General features: G+C 54.1%; 1 protein-coding gene across 1 annotated transcript; it reads left to right on the forward strand.

The window, feature by feature from the left end:
- Positions 1-10,866: 10,866 nt before the first annotated feature.
- On the forward strand, positions 10,867-15,249 carry LOC116406669 (Golgi-associated plant pathogenesis-related protein 1-like). The gene is made up of 5 exons (XM_031891251.1): positions 10,867-10,936; positions 11,102-11,319; positions 11,982-12,059; positions 12,379-12,586; positions 15,032-15,249. Exons 2-4 carry the CDS (start codon positions 11,103-11,105, stop codon positions 12,546-12,548), a joined length of 465 nt encoding a protein of 154 aa, XP_031747111.1. The 5' UTR covers positions 10,867-10,936; position 11,102; the 3' UTR covers positions 12,549-12,586; positions 15,032-15,249.
- The last annotated feature ends 3,427 nt before the right edge of the window (positions 15,250-18,676 follow it).

Raw genomic sequence — 18,676 nt, forward strand, 5'->3', positions numbered from 1 at the left:
ATGTGGAAGCTTTAAATGGTACCAGTATTGAGATTAACTGCCCCCTCTGCAGTGTTCACACCTCAGGCTCATTGTTCCCCTGTTCACACCTCAGACTGTAGGAGCAGTAGAAACCCAAAAATAAACCCTGCACACTATAAAAAGAACATATACTGAGGTGGTACTGAAATGAAAAAGTTTTTTAATATATAATTATTGTGCAGCCTGTAGGAGCAGTGCCAGCATTGTGTCACTGTAGGCTGCATGTGTGTGCCATACTCTGCCTGCCCTATGCTGCCTGTGTGTGCCATACTCTGCCTGCCCTATGCTGCCTGTGTGTGCCATACCCTGCCTGCCCTATGCTGCCTGTGTGTGCCATACTCTGCCTGCCCTATGCTGCCTGTGTGTGCCATACTCTGCCTTCCCTACCCTGCCTGTGTGTGCCATACTCTGCCTGCCCTATGCTACCTGTGTGTGCCATACTCTGCCCTCCCTATGCTGCCTGTGTGTGCCATACTCTGCCTTCCCTATCCTGCCTGTGTGTGCCATACTCTGCCTGCCCTATGCTTCCTGGGTGTGCCATACTCTACCGTGCCTGTGTGTGCTATACTCTGCCTGCTCTATGCTGCCTGTGTGTGCCATACTCTGCCTGTCCTATGCTCCCTGTGTGTGCCATACTCTGCCTGCCCTATGCTGCCTGTGTGTGCCATACTCTGCCTTCCCTACCATGCCTTTGTGTGCCATACTCTGTCTTCCCTATGCTGCCTGTGTGTGCCATACTCTGCCTGCCATATGCTGCCTGTGTGTGCCATACTCTGCCTTCCCTACCCTGCCTGTGTGTGCCATACTCTGCCTGCCATATGCTTCCTGTGTGTGCCATGCTCTGCCTTCCTTACCGTGCCTGTGTGTGCTATACTCTGCCTGCCCTATGCTGCCTGTGTGTGCCATACTCTGCCTGCCCTATGCTTCCTGTGTGTGCCATACTCTGCCTTCCCTACCGTGCCCGTATGTGCCATACTCTGCCTGCCCTATGCTGCCTGTGTGTGCCATACTCTGCCTGCCCTACCCTGCCTGTGTGTGCCATACTCTGCCTGCCCTATGCTGCCTGTGTGTGCCATACTCTGCCTTCCCTACCCTGCCTGTGTGTGCCATACTCTGCCTTCCCTACCGTGGCTGTGTGTGCAATACTTTGCCTGCCCTACCCTGCTTATGTGTGCCATACTCTGCCTGCCCTATGCTGCCTGTGTGTGCGCCATACTCTGCCTGCCCTGTGCTGCCTGCCTGCGCGCCATACTCTGCCTGCCCTATGCTGCCTGTGTGTGCCATACTCTGCCTGCCATACCCTGTTTGTGTGTTCCATACTCTGCCTGCCCTATGCTGCCTGTGTGTGCCATACTTTGCCTGCCCTATGCTGCCTGTGTGTGCCATACTCTGCCTGCCCTATGCTGCCTGTGTGTGCCATACTCTGCCTTCCCTACCCTGCCTGTGTGTGCCATACTCTGCCTGCCCTATGCTGCCTGTGTGTGCCATACTCTGCCTTCCCTACCCTGCCTGTGTGTGCCATACTCTGCCTGCCCTATGCTGCCTGTGTGTGCCGTACTCTGCCTGCCCTATGCTACCTGTGTGTGCCATACTCTGCCTGCCCTATGCTGCCTGTGTGTGCCATACTCTGCCTTCCCTACCCTGCCTGTGTGTGCCATACTCTGCCTGCCCTATGCTGCCTGTGTGTGCCATACTCTGCCTGCCCTATGCTACCTGTGTGTGCCATACTCTGCCTGCCCTATGCTGCCTGTGTGTGCCATACTCTGCCTGCCCTATGCTGCCTGTCTGTGCACTATACTCTGCCTGCCCTATGCTGCCTGTGTGTGCCATACTTTGCCTGCCCTATGCTGCCTTTGTGTGCCATACTCTGCCTGCCCTATGCTGCCTGTGTGTGCCATACTCTGCCTTCCCTACCCTGCCTGTGTGCCATATTCTGCCTGCCCTATGCTGCATGTGTGTGCCATACTCTGCCTGCCCTATGCTGCCTGTATGTGTGCTATACTCTGCCTGCCCTATGCTGCCTGTGTGTGCCATACTCTGCCTGCCCTATGCTGCCTGTGTGTGCCATACTCTGCCTGCCCTATGCTGCCTGTGTGTGCCATACTCTGCCTTCCCTACCCTGCCTGTGTGCCATACTCTGCCTGCCCTATGCTGCATGTGTGTGCCATACTCTGCCTGCCCTATGCTGCCTGTATGTGTGCTATACTCTGCCTGCCCTATGCTGCCTGTGTGTGCCATACTCTGCCTGCCCTATGCTGCCTGTCTGTGCACTATACTCTGCCTTCCCTATGCTGCCTGTGTGTGCCATACTTTGCCTGCCCTATGCTGCCTTTGTGTGCCATACTCTGCCTGCCCTATGCTGCCTGTGTGTGCCATACTCTGCCTTCCCTACCCTGCCTGTGTGCCATATTCTGCCTGCCCTATGCTGCATGTGTGTGCAATACTCTGCCTGCCCTATGCTGCCTGTATGTGTGCTATACTCTGCCTGCCCTATGCTGCCTGTGTGTGCCATACTCTGCCTGCGCTATGCTGCCTGTGTGTGCCATACTCTGCCTGCCTTATGCTGCCTGTGTGTGTGCCATACTGTGCCTTCCCTATGCTGCCTGTATTTGCCATAGTGTGCCTGCCCTATGCTGCCTGTGTGTGTGCCATACTCTGCCTGCCCTATGCTGCCTGTCTGTGCACTATACTCTGCCTGCCCTATGCTGCCTGTGTGTTCCATACTATGCCTGCCCTATGCTGCCTGTGTGCGCCATACTCTGCCTGCCCTATGCTGCCTGTGTGTTTGCCATACTGTGCCTTCCCTATGCTGCCTGTATTTGCCATTGTGTGCCTGCCCTATGCTGCCTTTGTGTGCCATACTCTGCCTGCCCTATGCTGCCTGTGTGTGCCATACTCTGCCTGCCCTATGCTGCCTGTGTGTGTGCCATACTCTGCCAGCCCTATGCTGCCTGTATGTGCCATACTTTGCCTGCCCTATGCTGCCTTTGTGTGTGCCATACTCTTCCTGCCCTATGCTGCCTGTATGGGCCATACTGTGCCTGCCCTATGCTGCCTGTGTGTGTGCCATACTCTGCCTGCCCTATGCTGCCAGTGTGTGCGCTCTTCTCTGCCTGCCCTATGCTGCCTGTGTGTGTGCCATACTCTCCCTGCCCTATGCTGCCTGTGTGTGCGCTATACTCTGCCTGCCCTATGCTTCCTATGTGTGCCATACTCTGCCTGCCCTATGCTGCCTGTGAGTGCCATACACACAGGCAGGGTTGGGCAGGCATGGTATGGAACACACAGGCAGCATAGGGCAGGCAGAGTATGGCACACACAGACAGCATAGGGCAGGCAGAGTATAGCACATACAGGCACGGTAGGGAAGGCAGAGTATGGCACACACAGGAAGCATAGGGCAGGCAGAGTATGGCACACACAGGCAGCATAGGACAAGCAGAGTATGGCACACACAGGCAGCATAGGACAGGCAGAGTATGACACACACAGGCACGGTAAAGAAGGCAGAGTATGGCACACACAGGAAGCATAGGGCAGGCAGAGTATGGCACACACAGGCACGATAGGGAAGGCAGAGTATGGCACACACAGGCAGCATAGGGCAGGCAAAGTATGGCACACACAGGCAGCATAGGGCAGGCAGATTAAAGCACACACAGGCAGCATAGGGCAGGCAAAATATGGAACACACAGGCAGCATGAGGCAGGCAGAGTATGGAACACACAAACAGGGTAGGGCAGGCAGAGTATGGCACACACAGGCAGCATAGGGCAGGCAGAGTATGGCGCACAGACAGGCAGCACAGGGCAGGCAGAGTATGGCGCACAGACAGGCAGCACAGGGCAGGCAGAGTATGGCGCACAGACAGGCAGCACAGGGTAGTCAGAGTATGGCGCACACACAGGCAGCATAGGGCAGGCAGAGTATGGCACACACAAGCAGGGTAGGGCAGGCAGAGTATTGCACACACGGCCACGGTAGGGAAGGCAGAGTATGGCACACACAGGCAGCATAGGGAAGGCAGAGTATGGCACACACAGGCAGCATAGGGCAGGCACAGTATAGCACACACAGGCAGCATAGGGCAGGCAGAGTATGGCACACACATGCAGCATAGGGCAGGCAGAATATGGCACACAGGCAGGGTAGGGAAGGCAGAGTATGGCACACACAGGCAGCATAGGGCAGGCAAAGTATGGCACATACAGGCAGAATAGGGCAGGCAGAGTATAGCACACACAGGCACGGTAGGGAAGGCAGAGTATGGCACACAGAGGAAGCATAGGGCAGGCAGAGTATGGCACACACAGGAAGCATAGGGCAGGCAGAGTATGGCACACACAGGCAGCATATGACAGGCAGAGTATGGCACACACAGGCAGCATAGGACAGGCAGAGTATGGCACACACAGGCAGCATAGGACAGGCAGAGTATGACACACACAGGCACGGTAAAGTAGGCAGAGTATGGCACACACAGGAAGCATAGGGCAGGCAGAGTATGGCACACACAGGCACGATAGGGAAGGCAGAGTATGGCACACACAGGCAGCATAGGGCAGGCAAAGTATGGCACACACAGGCAGCATAGGGCAGGCAGATTAAAGCACACACAGGCAGCATAGGGCAGGCAAAATATGGAACACACAGGCAGCATGAGGCAGGCAGAGTATGGAACACACAAACAGGGTAGGGCAGGCAGAGTATGGCACACACAGGCAGCATAGGGCAGGCAGAGTATGGCGCACAGACAGGCAGCACTGGGCAGGCAGAGTATGGCGCACAGACAGGCAGCACAGGGCAGGCAGAGTATGGCGCACAGACAGGCAGCACAGGGTAGTCAGAGTATGGCGCACACACAGGCAGCATAGGGCAGGCAGAGTATGGCACACACAAGCAGGGTAGGGCAGGCAGAGTATTGCACACACGGCCACGGTAGGGAAGGCAGAGTATGGCACACACAGGCAGCATAGGGAAGGCAGAGTATGGCACACACAGGCAGCATAGGGCAGGCAGATTAAGGCACACACAGGCAGGATAGGGCAGGCAAAGTATGGCACACACAGGCAGCATAGGGCAGGCAGAGTATGGAACACACAAACAGGGTAGGGCAGGCAGAGTATGGCACACACAAGCAGGGTAGGGAAGGCAGAGTATTGCACACACAGGCACGATAGAGAAGGCAGAGTATGGCACACACAGGCAGCATAGGGCAGGCAAAGTATGGCACACACAGGCAGCATAGGGCAGGCAGATTAAAGCACACACAGGCAGCATAGGGCAGGCAAAATATGGAACACAGAGGCAGCATGAGGCAGGCAGAGTATGGAACACACAAACAGGGTAGGGCAGGCAGAGTATGGCACACACAGGCAGCATAGGGCAGGCAGAGTATGGCGCACAGACAGGCAGCACAGGGCAGGCAGAGTATGGCGCACAGACAGGCAGCACAGGGCAGGCAGAGTATGGCGCACAGACAGGCAGCACAGGGTAGTCAGAGTATGGCGCACACACAGGCAGCATAGGGCAGGCAGAGTATGGCACACACAAGCAGGGTAGGGCAGGCAGAGTATTGCACACACGGCCATGGTAGGGAAGGCAGAGTATGGCACACACAGGCAACATAGGGAAGGCAGAGTATGGCACACACAGGCAGCATAGGGCAGGCAGAGTATAGCACACACAGGCAGCATAGGGCAGGCAGAGTATGGCACACACATGCAGCATAGGGCAGGCAGAATATGGCACACAGGCAGGGTAGGGAAGGCAGAGTATGGCACACACAGGCAGCATAGGGCAGGCAAAGTATGGCACATACAGGCAGAATAGGGCAGGCAGAGTATAGCACACACAGGCACGGTAGGGAAGGCAGAGTATGGCACACAGAGGAAGCATAGGGCAGGCAGAGTATGGCACACACAGGAAGCATAGGGCAGGCAGAGTATGGCACACACAGGCAGCATATGACAGGCAGAGTATGGCACACACAGGCAGCATAGGACAGGCAGAGTATGGCACACACAGGCAGCATAGGACAGGCAGAGTATGACACACACAGGCACGGTAAAGAAGGCAGAGTATGGCACACACAGGAAGCATAGGGCAGGCAGAGTATGGCACACACAGGCACGATAGGGAAGGCAGAGTATGGCACACACAGGCAGCATAGGGCAGGCAAAGTATGGCACACACAGGCAGCATAGGGCAGGCAGATTAAAGCACACAAAGGCAGCATAGGGCAGGCAAAATATGGAACACACAGGCAGCATGAGGCAGGCAGAGTATGGAACACACAAACAGGGTAGGGCAGGCAGAGTATGGCACACACAGGCAGCATAGGGCAGGCAGAGTATGGCGCACAGACAGGCAGCACTGGGCAGGCAGAGTATGGCGCACAGACAGGCAGCACAGGGCAGGCAGAGTATGGCGCACAGACAGGCAGCACAGGGTAGTCAGAGTATGGCGCACACACAGGCAGCATAGGGCAGGCAGAGTATGGCACACACAAGCAGGATAGGGCAGGCAGAGTATTGCACACACGGCCACGGTAGGGAAGGCAGAGTATGGCACACACAGGCAGCATAGGGAAGGCAGAGTATGGCACACACAGGCAGCATAGGGCAGGCAGAGTATAGCACACACAGGCAGCATAGGGCAGGCAGAGTATGGCACACACATGCAGCATAGGGCAGGCAGAATATGGCACACAGGCAGGGTAGGGAAGGCAGAGTATGGCACACACAGGCAGCATAGGGCAGGCAAAGTATGGCACATACAGGCAGAATAGGGCAGGCAGAGTATAGCACACACAGGCACGGTAGGGAAGGCAGAGTATGGCACACAGAGGAAGCATAGGGCAGGCAGAGTATGGCACACACAGGCAGGGTAGGGAAGGCAGAGTATGACACACTCAGGCAGCATAGGGCAGGCAGAGTATGGCACACACAGGCAGCATAGGGCAGGCAGAGTAAGGCACACACAGGCAGGATAGGGCAGGCAAAGTATGGCACACACAGGCAGCATAGGGCAGGCAGAGTATGGAACACACAAACAGGGTAGGGCAGGCAGAGTATGGCACACACAAGCAGGGTAGGGAAGGCAGAGTATTGCACACACAGGCAGCATAGGGCAAGCAGAGTATGGCACACACAGGCAGCATAGGGCAGGCAGAGTATGGAACACACAGGCAGCATAGGGCAGGCAGAGTATGGCACACACAGACATGGTAGGGAAGGCAGAGTATGGCACACACAGGCAGCATAGGGCAGGCAGAGTATGGCACACACAGGCAGCATAGGGCAGGCAGAATATTGCACACACAGCCCCGGTAGGGAAGGCAGAGTATTGCACATACAGGCAGCATTGGGCAGGCAGAGTATGGCACACACAGACAGGGTAGGGCAGGCAGAGTATGGCACACACTGGCAGCATAGGGCAGGCAGAGTATGGCACACACAGGCACGATTGGAAAGCCAGAGTATGGCACACATAAGCAGGGTAGGGCAGGCAGAGTATGGCACACACACAGGCAGCATAGGGCAGGCAGAGTATGGCACACACAGGCAGCATAGGGCAGGCAGAGTATGGCACACACACAGGCAGCATAGGGCAGGCAGAGTATGGCACACAAAGGCACGGTAGGAAAGCCAGAGTATTGCACACACAGGCAGGGTAGGGCAGGCAGAGTATGGCACACACAGGCAGCATAGGGCAGACAGAGTATGGCACACACAGGCACGGTAGGGAAGGCAGAGTATGGCACACACAGGCAGCATAGGGCAGGCAGAGTATGGCACACACATAGGCAGCATAGGGCAGGCAGAGTATGGCACACACAGGCACGGTAGGAAAGCCAGAGTATGGCACACACAAGCAGGGTAGGGCAGGCAGCGTATGGAACACACAGGCAGCATAGGGCAGACAGAGTATGGCACACACAGGCACGGTAGGGAAGGCAGAGTATGGCACACATAGGCAGCATAGGGCAGGCAGAGTATGACACACACAAGTAGTGTAGGGCAGGTAGAGTATTGCACACACAGGCGGCATAGGGCAGGCAGAGTATGGCACACACACAGGCAGCATAGGGCAGGCAGAGTATGGCACACACACAGGCAGCATTGGGCAGGCAGAGTATGGCACACACAGGCACGGTAGGAAAGCCAGAGTATGGCACACACAAGCAGGGTAGGGCAGGCAGAGTATGGAACACACAGGCAGCATAGGGCAGACAGAGTATGACACACACAGGCACGGTAGGGAAGGCAGAGTATGGCACACATAGGCAGCATAGGGCAGGCAGAGTATGACACACACAAGTAGTGTAGGGCAGGTAGAGTATTGCACACACAGGTGGCATAGGGCAGGCAGAGTATGGAGCACACACAGGCAGCATAGGGCAGGCAGAGTATGGCACACACAGGTAGCATAGGGCAGGTAGAGTATGGCACACACAAGCAGGGTAGGGCAGGCAGAGTGTGGCACACACAGGCAGCATAGGGAAGGCAGAGTATGGCACACACAGGCAGCATAGGGCAGGCAGAGTATGGAGCACACACAGGCAGCATAGGGCAGGCAGAGTATGGCACACACAGGTAGCATAGGGCAGGTAGAGTATGGCACACACAAGCAGGGTAGGGCAGGCAGAGTATGGCACACACAGGCATGGTAGGGAAGGCAGAGTATGGCACACACAGGCAGCATAGGGCAGGTAGAGTATGGCACACACAGGCATGGTAGGGAAGGCAGAGTATGGCACACACAGGCAGCATAGGGCAGGTAGAGTATGGCACACACAAGCAGGGTAGGGCAGGCAGAGTATGGCACACACAGGCAGCATAGGGCAGGCAGAGTATGGCACACACAAGCCGGGTAGGTCAGGCAGAGTATGGCACACACAGGCAGCATAGGGCAGGCAGAGTATGGCACACACAAGCCGGGTAGGTCAGGCAGAGTATGGCACACACAGGCAGCATAGGGCAGGCAGAGTATGGCACACACAAGCCAGGTAGGTCAGGCAGAGTATGGCACACACAGGCAGCATAGGGCAGGCAGAGTATGGCACACAAGGATCCAGCCGCTTCATTATGGGCCTGGTTGGCAGACGGATGTAGGTACCGTGATACTATGCTGTGCCCATGGGGTCCGGTTCTGCATAGGGTCCGGAGGGTGCCAACCTAGGGCCTTGATTCTACTGATCCAATCCTGGTATACAGGCAACTTTTAACCCTTTGGTGAAGCAGAACCCACAGAGAAATCAGAACCACTGGCAGGAAATCTGATTGGGCCAAGGTGCAGTTCTTCATTTGACCAGAGGGGGTAACTCATTGGCTGGAATTGTCCCACAGTGAAACTCAGAACCTGAATGCATCATAGATTCCAAGTCCTGGGGGTCCCTTGTCTCCTTTAGGGGAGGAACCCACTGCTTGTACCCCCAGATAAACCCAAGGTTGGGGGGTTCAAGGGAATTGGAGTGTATGGGGTGCCCACCTGTAATGGACCCTTATGCTGCCCCTGCACCCCCTCTCTATATTTCTGGTACCCACTCATCTCCTACTGGGCTCACTAGGCTCAGAATCAGCACTTTTCCCTAGAGATGGAGCAACTCAGGGGGCAAGTACTAGGGGGAGATTGGATTCACTTACCCAGGGGGGAGGTTCCTGTCTGACCATGGGAAAGAGAGCAGCCCAGGAGCAGGAAGTACAGAGAATCAGAGCTCTGTACCTGGGTAAGTACTGGGGGGAGATTGGATTCACTTACCCAGGGGGGGTTCCTGCCTGACCATGGGAAAGAGAGCAGCCCAGGAGCAGGAAGTACAGAGAATCAGAGCTCTGTACCTGGGTAAGTACTGGGGGAGATTGGATTCACTTATCCAGGGGGAGGTTCCTGCCTGACCATGGGAAAGAGAGCAGCCCAGGAGCAGGAAGTACAGAGAATCAGAGCTCTGTACCTGGGTAAGTACTGGGGGGAGATTGGATTCACTTACCCAGGGGGGGAGGTTCCTGCCTGACCATGGGAAAGAGAGCAGCCCAGGAGCAGGAAGTACAGAGAATCAGAGCTCTGTACCTGGGTAAGTACTGGGGGGAGATTGGATTCACATACCCAGGGGGGGTTCCTGCCTGACCATGGGAAAGAGAGCAGCCCAGGAGCAGGAAGTACAGAGAATCAGAGCTCTGTACCTGGGTAAGTACTGGGGGGAGATTGGATTCACATACCCAGGGGCGAGGTTTCATTGTGACCATGGGAAAGAGAGCAGCCCAGGAGCAGGAAGTACAGAGAATCAGAGCTCTGTACCTGGGTAAGTACTGGGGGGAGATTGGATTCACTTACCCAGGGGGAGGTTCCTGTCTGACCATGGGAAAGAGAGCAGCCCAGGAGCAGGAAGTACAGAGAATCAGAGCTCTGTACCTGGGTAAGTACTGGGGGGAGATTGGATTCACTTACCCAGGGGGGGGTTCCTGCCTGACCATGGGAAAGAGAGCAGCCCAGGAGCAGGAAGTACACAAAAAAGAAACAAACTATTTCACCCGTTGGTAATTTTGCCCCCCGAGTGGGACACTGTATGACCCCCAGCAGGGAGGTCAGAGGGGGGGAAGGAGGGGGGGCAGGTTTGATCAGTTGCTGAGTGACTTCTTACAGTTGAATTCAGGGATTCTGGGAGCAGATCCGGTGACCCAGTCACATGGTGTTTTGAGCCGTTTGTTGGTTCCAGAGAAATCCCAGAAGCACTAAGTGTGCCAAGTGCCCCCGGGGCAGACCGTGTGGGGCATTTCCCTGATGCTCGGCTGTCACTCCCAAATCAAACAGTAGTGGGCGGGGTTACTGGGGCCCCTGGGGGCAGATCTGGGACCCTATAAAATCAGCCCGGGAGGGAGTGACTGCACCGCATTGTACAGCAGCTGGGGGCAACAGGTGAGAGACTGCCCCCTACAGTGCGGGGGTCTGATCCCTATGGGTGCCCACCCATAGCTATGGCATAGGCGCCAGCTGCCCCGGGCATTTACATATAGGGTGAGGGGGGTATTAATGGAATAAGTGGGGGCAGATTTCCTTCACATTCTGATCTTTTCCCTTTAGGATGGACAAGAAATCGTTTGAGTCGGAATTCCTACAGGCACATAATAAATACCGGGAAATGCACGGAGCCCCGCCCCTCCAACTCAGCCGCCAGCTCTGCCAATCCGCCCAGGAATGGGCCGACCAACTGGCCAAACTGGGCACCTCGCAGCACAGCGCCGCAGCTGAAGGATCTATTGGGGAGAATATCTACGAGAGAACTGGCAAGGAGCCGACAGGTAACAACTACCTCTTAAACCTACAGCTGCTCATGTATGGTATAGTGTACCCCCTGCTGTACATGATAAGGATATTAGCAGTCACTGAGGGGTTCTGTGCCCCCCATATAAAGGCACAAGGCTGCAGGCTGAGTTATACAGGGAACTCTGAGTATCACTCATGTATTATAAGGGATAATGTACCCCCTACTGTAAATGATAAGGATATTAGCAGTCACTGAGGGGTTCTGTGCCCCCCATATAAAGGCACAAGGCTGCAGGCTGAGTTATACAGGGAACTCTGAGTATCACTCATGTATTATAAGGGATAATGTACCCCCTACTGTAAATGATAAGGATATTAGCAGTCACTGAGGGGTTCTGTGCCCCCCATATAAAGGCACAAGGCTGCAGGCTGAGTTATACAGGGAACTCTGAGTATCACTCATGTATTATAAGGGATAATGTACCCCCTACTGTAAATGATAAGGATATTAGCAGTCACTGAGGGGCTCTGTGCCCCCCATATAAAGGCACAAGGCTGCAGGCTGAGTTATACAGGGAACTCTGAGTATCACTCATGTATTATAAGGGATAATGTACCCCCTACTGTAAATGATAAGGATATTAGCAGTGACTAATACACAGATCTAATAGTGACTTTTGCTTTCCCTTTGATTCAGCGGATCACACAGTGGATTCCTGGTACAGTGAGATTAAGAAGTACAATTTCGGGAGCCCGGGGTATGTCCCCGGTACAGGTACTTGTTACTCTATGTTATGGAATGGGGGGGTAACAAAATGTATGCGCTGGTCCATGTGGGGGGGGGGGGGCTCTTACCCATCTGAAAGAATTGTGATCAGAGTTTAAAAAAATAAAATAAAATAGGCCACGCCTCCTTTTGGGCGCTCCCCCCTTGACCACGCCCACTCAGACCCCCATTTATTTCTGCTTTATATAAGACAGTTCTGCGCATAGAGAATCCCTGGCCAATGGCAGTGTCTGTATCATTCTATTCCGCTTTACATGGAAATGAAGGGTTAGTTCCCCTTTAATACTGCATTCTCCCCCCCCCCCAGGGCACTTCACTCAGGTTATCTGGAAGGAGTCGAAGGAGGTTGGAGTGGGAGTGGCCACGGATGGAAAGGGGCGTCACTATGTGGTGGGGCAGTACAACCCCGGGGGGAACATAGACGACCCAGAGTCCTATAAGCAGAACGTTCTGCCCGCCGGCTCTGCTGCAAAATAGGCACCCGTTGCTAAGCAACCCCATGGCCAGGATAACAGGTAAGTCTGCTACAATACCCCCCCATAGCATGAAATCTACCCTAACCCTAATACCCCCTAACCCTAATACCCCCTAACCCTAATACCCTAACCCTAATACCCTAACCTTATACCCTAATACCCTAATACCCTAACCCTAATACCCTAACCTTATACCCTAACCCTAATACCCCCTAACCCTAATACCCCCTAACCCTAATACCCTAACCCTAATACCCTAACCTTATACCCTAATACCCTAATACCCTAACCCTAATACCCTAACCTTATACCCTAATACCCCCTAACCCTAATACCCTAACCTTATACCCTAACCCTAATACCCTAACCCTAATACCCTAACCCTAATACCCTAACCTAATACCCTAACCCTAATACCCTAACCCTAATACCTAATACCCTAACCCTAATACCCTAACCCTAATAATACCCTAACCCTAACCCTAATAATACCCTAACCCTAATACCCTAACCTTATACCCTAACCCTAATAATACCCTAATACCCTAACCCTAATATACCCTAATAATACCCTAACCCTAATACCCTAACCCTAACCCTAACCCTAATACCCTAACCTTCATACCCTAACCCTAATACCCTAACCCTAATACCCTAACCCTAATACCCTAAGCCTAATACCCTATACCCTAACCCTAACCCTAATACCCCCTAACCCTAATACCCCCTAACCCTAATACCCTAACCCTAATACCCTAACCTTATACCCTAATACCCTAATACCCTAACCCTAATACCCTAATACCCTAACCCTAATACCCCCTAACCCTAATACCCTAACCTTATACCCTAACCCTAATACCCTAACCCTAATACCCTAACCTAATACCCTAACCCTAATACCCTAACCTTATACCCTAACCCTAATACCCTAACCTTCATACCCTAACCCTAATACCCTAACCTAATACCCTAACCCTGATACCCTAACCCTGATACCCTAACCCTAATACCCCCTAACCCTAATACCCCCTAACCCTAATACCCTAACCTTAATACACTAACCCTAATACCATAACCCTAATACCCCCTAACCCTAATACCCTAACCTAATAACCTAACCCTAATACCCTAACCCTAATACCCTAACCCTAATACCCTAACCCTAATACCCTAACCTAATACCCTAACCCTAATACCCTAACCCTAATACCCTAACCCTAATACCCTAACCTAATACCCTAACCTAATACCCTAACCTAATACCCTAACCTTATACCCTAACCCTAATACCCTAACCCTAATACACTAAGCCTGATACCCTAACCCTGATACCCTAACCCTAATACCCTAACCCCAATACCCTAACCCCAATACCCTAACCCTAATACCCTAACCCTAATACCCTAACCCCAATACCCTAACCCTAATACCCTAACCCCAATACCCTAACCCCAATACCCTAACCCCAATACCCTAACCCCAATACCCTAACCCTAATACCCTAACCCTAATACCCTAACCCCAATACCCTAACCCCAATACCCTAACCCCAATACCCTAACCCTAATACCCTAACCCCAATACCCTAACCCTAATACCCTAACCCTAATACCCTAACCCTAATACCCTAACCCCAATACCCTAACCCCAATACCCTAACCCCAATACCCTAACCCCAATACCCTAACCCCAATACCCTAACCCTAATACCCTAACCCTAATACCCTAACCCCAATACCCTAACCCCCAATACCCTAACCCCAATACCCTAACCCTAATACCCTAACCCTAATACCCTAACCCCAATACCCTAACCCCAATACCCTAACCCCAATACCCTAACCCCAATACCCCCTAACCCTAATACCCTAACCCCAATACCCTAACCCTAATACCCTAACCCTAATACCCTAACCCCAATACCCTAACCCCAATACCCTAACCCCAATACCCTAACCCCAATACCCCCTAACCCTAATACCCTAACCCCAATACCCTAACCCTAATACCCTAACCCTAATACCCTAACCCCAATACCCTAACCCCAATACCCTAACCCCAATACCCTAACCCCAATACCCCCTAACCCCAATACCCTAACCCCAATACCCCCTAACCCTAATACCCTAACCCCAATACCCTAACCCTAATACCCTAACCCTAATACCCTAACCCCAATACCCTAACCCCAATACCCCCTAACCCTAATACCCTAACCCTAATACCCTAACCCTAATACCCTAACCCCAATACCCTAACCCCAATACCCTAACCCCAATACCCTAACCCCAATACCCTAACCCCAATACCCTAACCCTAATACCCCCTAACCCTAATACCTATTACCTATACCTCTAATACAGCTGCCGGCGCTGTCAGATTCTGCTCAATGTATCTGGGGAATTAATGGGATTGTCAATGGGTTTTACTTTCCCTTTAACATTATTTTACTTTTCTCTTTTCTGCTTCCCAAATTCCAAGAATCTCCCCCGTTGCCTTGGATACTGGAGTCACAAACTGGAAATCTCTGCATCTTCCTTCCCTGAATGGACAATAGAGGAAGAACCACCCCAGCGACCCTGATACCCCACAGCCCCCCCTGTCCCACTGGGGCAAGAGCACCCCTCCCTCACCCGCTACTGACCCCACCCCTAGCCCCACCCTGAGTAATGCTAAATAAATATGAGTCGGATCCATGGTGATTTGAGTTGTTGGTCTCATTGGTTTGGGGGGAGGGGTTACCCACAATGCTGTGTGTGTGGCTGGTGCTCCTCTCTACCCTGGCATCTCTCTACCCTGGCATCTCTCTACCCTGGCATCTCTCTACCCTGGCACCTCTCTACCCTGGCACCTCTCTACCCTGGCACCTCTCTACCCTGGCATCTCTCCAGCCTGGCATCTCTCTACCCTGGCACCTCTCTACCCTGGCACCTCTCTACCCTGGCATCTCTCCAGCCTGGCACCTCTCTACCCTGGCACCTCTCTACCCTGGCACCTCTCTACCCTGGCACCTCTCTACCCTGGCACCTCTCTACCCTGGCATCTCTCCAGCCTGGCATCTCTCTACCCTGGCACCTCTCTACCCTGGCATCTCTCCAGCCTGGCATCTCTCTACCCTGGCACCTCTCTACCCTGGCATCTCTCCAGCCTGGCATCTCTCTACCCTGGCATCTCTCTACCCTGGCACCTCTCTACCCTGGCATCTCTCTACCCTGGCACCTCTCTACCCTGGCATCTCTCCAGCCTGGCATCTCTCTACCCTGGCATCTCTCTACCCTGGCACCTCTCTACCCTGGCATCTCTCTACCCTGGCACCTCTCTACCCTGGCATCTCTCTACCCTGGCACCTCTCTACCCTGGCACCTCTCCAGCCTGGCATCTCTCTACCCTGGCATCTCTCTACCCTGGCACCTCTCTACCCTGGCACCTCTCTACCCTGGCATCTCTCCAGCCTGGCATCTCTCTACCCTGGCACCTCTCTACCCTGGCATCTCTCCAGCCTGGCATCTCTCTACCCTGGCACCTCTCTACCCTGGCATCTCTCTACCCTGGCACCTCTCTACCCTGGCACCTCTCCAGCCTGGCATCTCTCTACCCTGGCATCTCTCTACCCTGGCACCTCTCTACCCTGTCACCTCTCTACCCTGGCATCTCTCCAGCCTGGCATCTCTCTACCCTGGCACCTCTCTACCCTGGCATCTCTCCAGCCTGGCATCTCTCTACCCTGGCATCTCTCTACCCTGGCACCTCTCTACCCTGGCACCTCTCTACCCTGGTATCTCTCCAGCCTGGCATCTCTCTACCCTGGCATCTCTCTACCCTGGCACCTCTCTACCCTGGCACCTCTCTACCCTGGCATCTCTCTACCCTGGCACCTCTCTACACTGGCATCTCTCCAGCCTGGCATCTCTCTACCCTGGCACCTCTCTACCCTGGCATCTCTCTACCCTGGCACCTCTCTACCCTGGCACCTCTCTACCCTGGCATCTCTCTACCCTGGCACCTCTCTACCCTGGCATCTCTCCACCCTGGCATCTCTCTACCCTGGCACCTCTCTACCCTGGCATCTCTCCAGCCTGGCATCTCTCTACCCTGGCATCTCTCTACCCTGGCATCTCTCCAGCCTGCATCTCTCTACCCTGGCATCTTTCTACCCTGGCATCTCTCTACCCTGGCATCTCTCCAGCCTGGCATCTCTCTACCCTGGCATCTCTCTACCCTGGCATCTCTCTACCCTGGCATCTCTCTACCCTGGCATCTCTCCAGCCTGGCATCTCTCTACCCTGGCATCTTTCTACCCTGGCATCTCTCTACCCTGACACCTCTCTACCCTGGAATCTCTCTACCCTGGCACCTCTCTACCCTGGCATCTCTCTACCCTGGCATCTCTCTACCCTGGCATCTCTCTACCCTGGCATCTCTCTACCCTGACACCTCTCTACCCTGGCATCTCTCTACCCTGGCATCTCTCTACCCTGGCATCTCTCCAGCCTGGCATCTCTCTACCCTGGCATCTTTCTACCCTGGCATCTCTCTACCCTGACACCTCTCTACCCTGGCATCTCTCTACCCTGGCATCTCTCTACCCTGGCATCTCTCTACCCTGACACCTCTCTACCCTGGAATCTCTCTACCCTGGAATCTCTCTACCCTGGCATCTTTCTACCCTGGCATCTCTCTACCCTGACACCTCTCCACCCTGGAATCTCTCTACCCTGGCACCTCTCTACCCTGGCATCTCTCTACCCTGGCATCTCTCTACCCTGGCATCTCTCTACCCTGGCACCTCTCTACCCTGGCATCTCTCTACCCTGGCATCTCTCTACCCTGGCATCTCTCCAGCCTGGCATCTCTCTACCCTGGCATCTCTCCAGCCTGGCATCTCTCTACCCTGGCATCTCTCCAGCCTGGCATCTCTCTACCCTGGCATCTCTCCAGCCTGGCATCTCTCTACCCTGGCATCTCTCTACCCTGGCATCTCTCCAGCCTGGCATCTCTCTACCCTGGCATCTCTCCAGCCTGGCATCTCTCTACCCTGGCATCTCTCCAGCCTGGCATCTTTCTATCCTGGCATCTCTCTACCCTGGCACCTCTCTACCCTGCCATCTCTCTACCCTGGCACCTCTCTACCCTGGCATCTCTCTACCCTGGCATCTCTCTAGCATGACAGTGAAGCTTACAATCTAAGGTCCCTATCCCATTCCCATCAGCCCCTGCCCCAGTGAGCTTACAATCTAAGGTCCCTATCCCATTCCCATCAGTCCCTGCCCCAGTGAGCTTACAATCTAAGGTCCCTATCCCATTCCCATCAGTCCCTGCCCCACTGAGCTTACAATCTAAGGGCCCTATCCCATTCCCATCAGTCCCTGCCCCAGTGAGCTTACACTCTAAGGTCCCTATCCCATTCCCATCAGTCCCTGCCCCAGTGAGCTTACAATCTAAGGTCCCTATCCCATTCCCATCAGTCCCTGCCCCAGTGAGCTTACAATCTAAGGTCCCTATCCCATTCCCATCAGTCCCTGCCCCAGTGAGCTTACAATCTAAGGTCCCTATCCCATTCCCATCAGTCCCTGCCCCAGTGAGCTTACACTCTAAGGTCCCTATCCCATTCCCATCAGCCCCTGCCCCAGTGAGCTTACAATCTAAGGTCCCTATCCCATTCCCATCAGTCCCTGCCCCAGTGAGCTTACAATCTAAGGTCCCTATCCCATTCCCATCAGCCCCTGCCCCAGTGAGCTTACACTCTAAGGTCCCTATCCCATTCCCATCAGTCCCTGCCCCAGTGAGCTTACACTCTAAGGTCCCTATCCCATTCCCATCAGTCCCTGCCCCAGTGAGCTTACAATCTAAGGTCCCTATCCCATTCCCATCAGCCCCTGCCCCAGTGAGCTTACAATCTAAGGTCCCTATCCCATTCCCATCAGTCCCTGCCCCAGTGAGCTTACACTCTAAGGTCCCTATCCCATTCCCATCAGCCCCTGCCCCAGTGAGCTTACAATCTAAGGGCCTAATTGCAGTCGCACACTAGTGGTAGTTGTATCAGGAACCAGTGATGCTGGGAAAGGACTTGGGCAGAACCCCAGGGGTGCCAGTAAGAGTCATAACTGGATCACACTAGAACAAATG

This window comes from Xenopus tropicalis, chromosome 8, assembly GCF_000004195.4.
Source record: "Xenopus tropicalis strain Nigerian chromosome 8, UCB_Xtro_10.0, whole genome shotgun sequence".
NCBI classification, from domain to species: domain Eukaryota; kingdom Metazoa; phylum Chordata; class Amphibia; order Anura; family Pipidae; genus Xenopus; species Xenopus tropicalis.

What these genes read in the sequence shown, in the direction of transcription:
- LOC116406669 (XM_031891251.1), top strand. Translation starts at nt 11,103, where the DNA reads ATGGACAAGAAATCGTTTGAGTCGGAATTCCTACAGGCACATAATAAA. An exon ending in AACTGGCAAGGAGCCGACAG is followed by an intron (nt 11,320 to 11,981) that starts GTAACAACTACC and finishes CCTTTGATTCAG; the next exon opens with CGGATCACACAGTGGATTCC. An exon ending in GGGGTATGTCCCCGGTACAG is followed by an intron (nt 12,060 to 12,378) that starts GTACTTGTTACT and finishes CCCCCCCCCCAG; the next exon opens with GGCACTTCACTCAGGTTATC.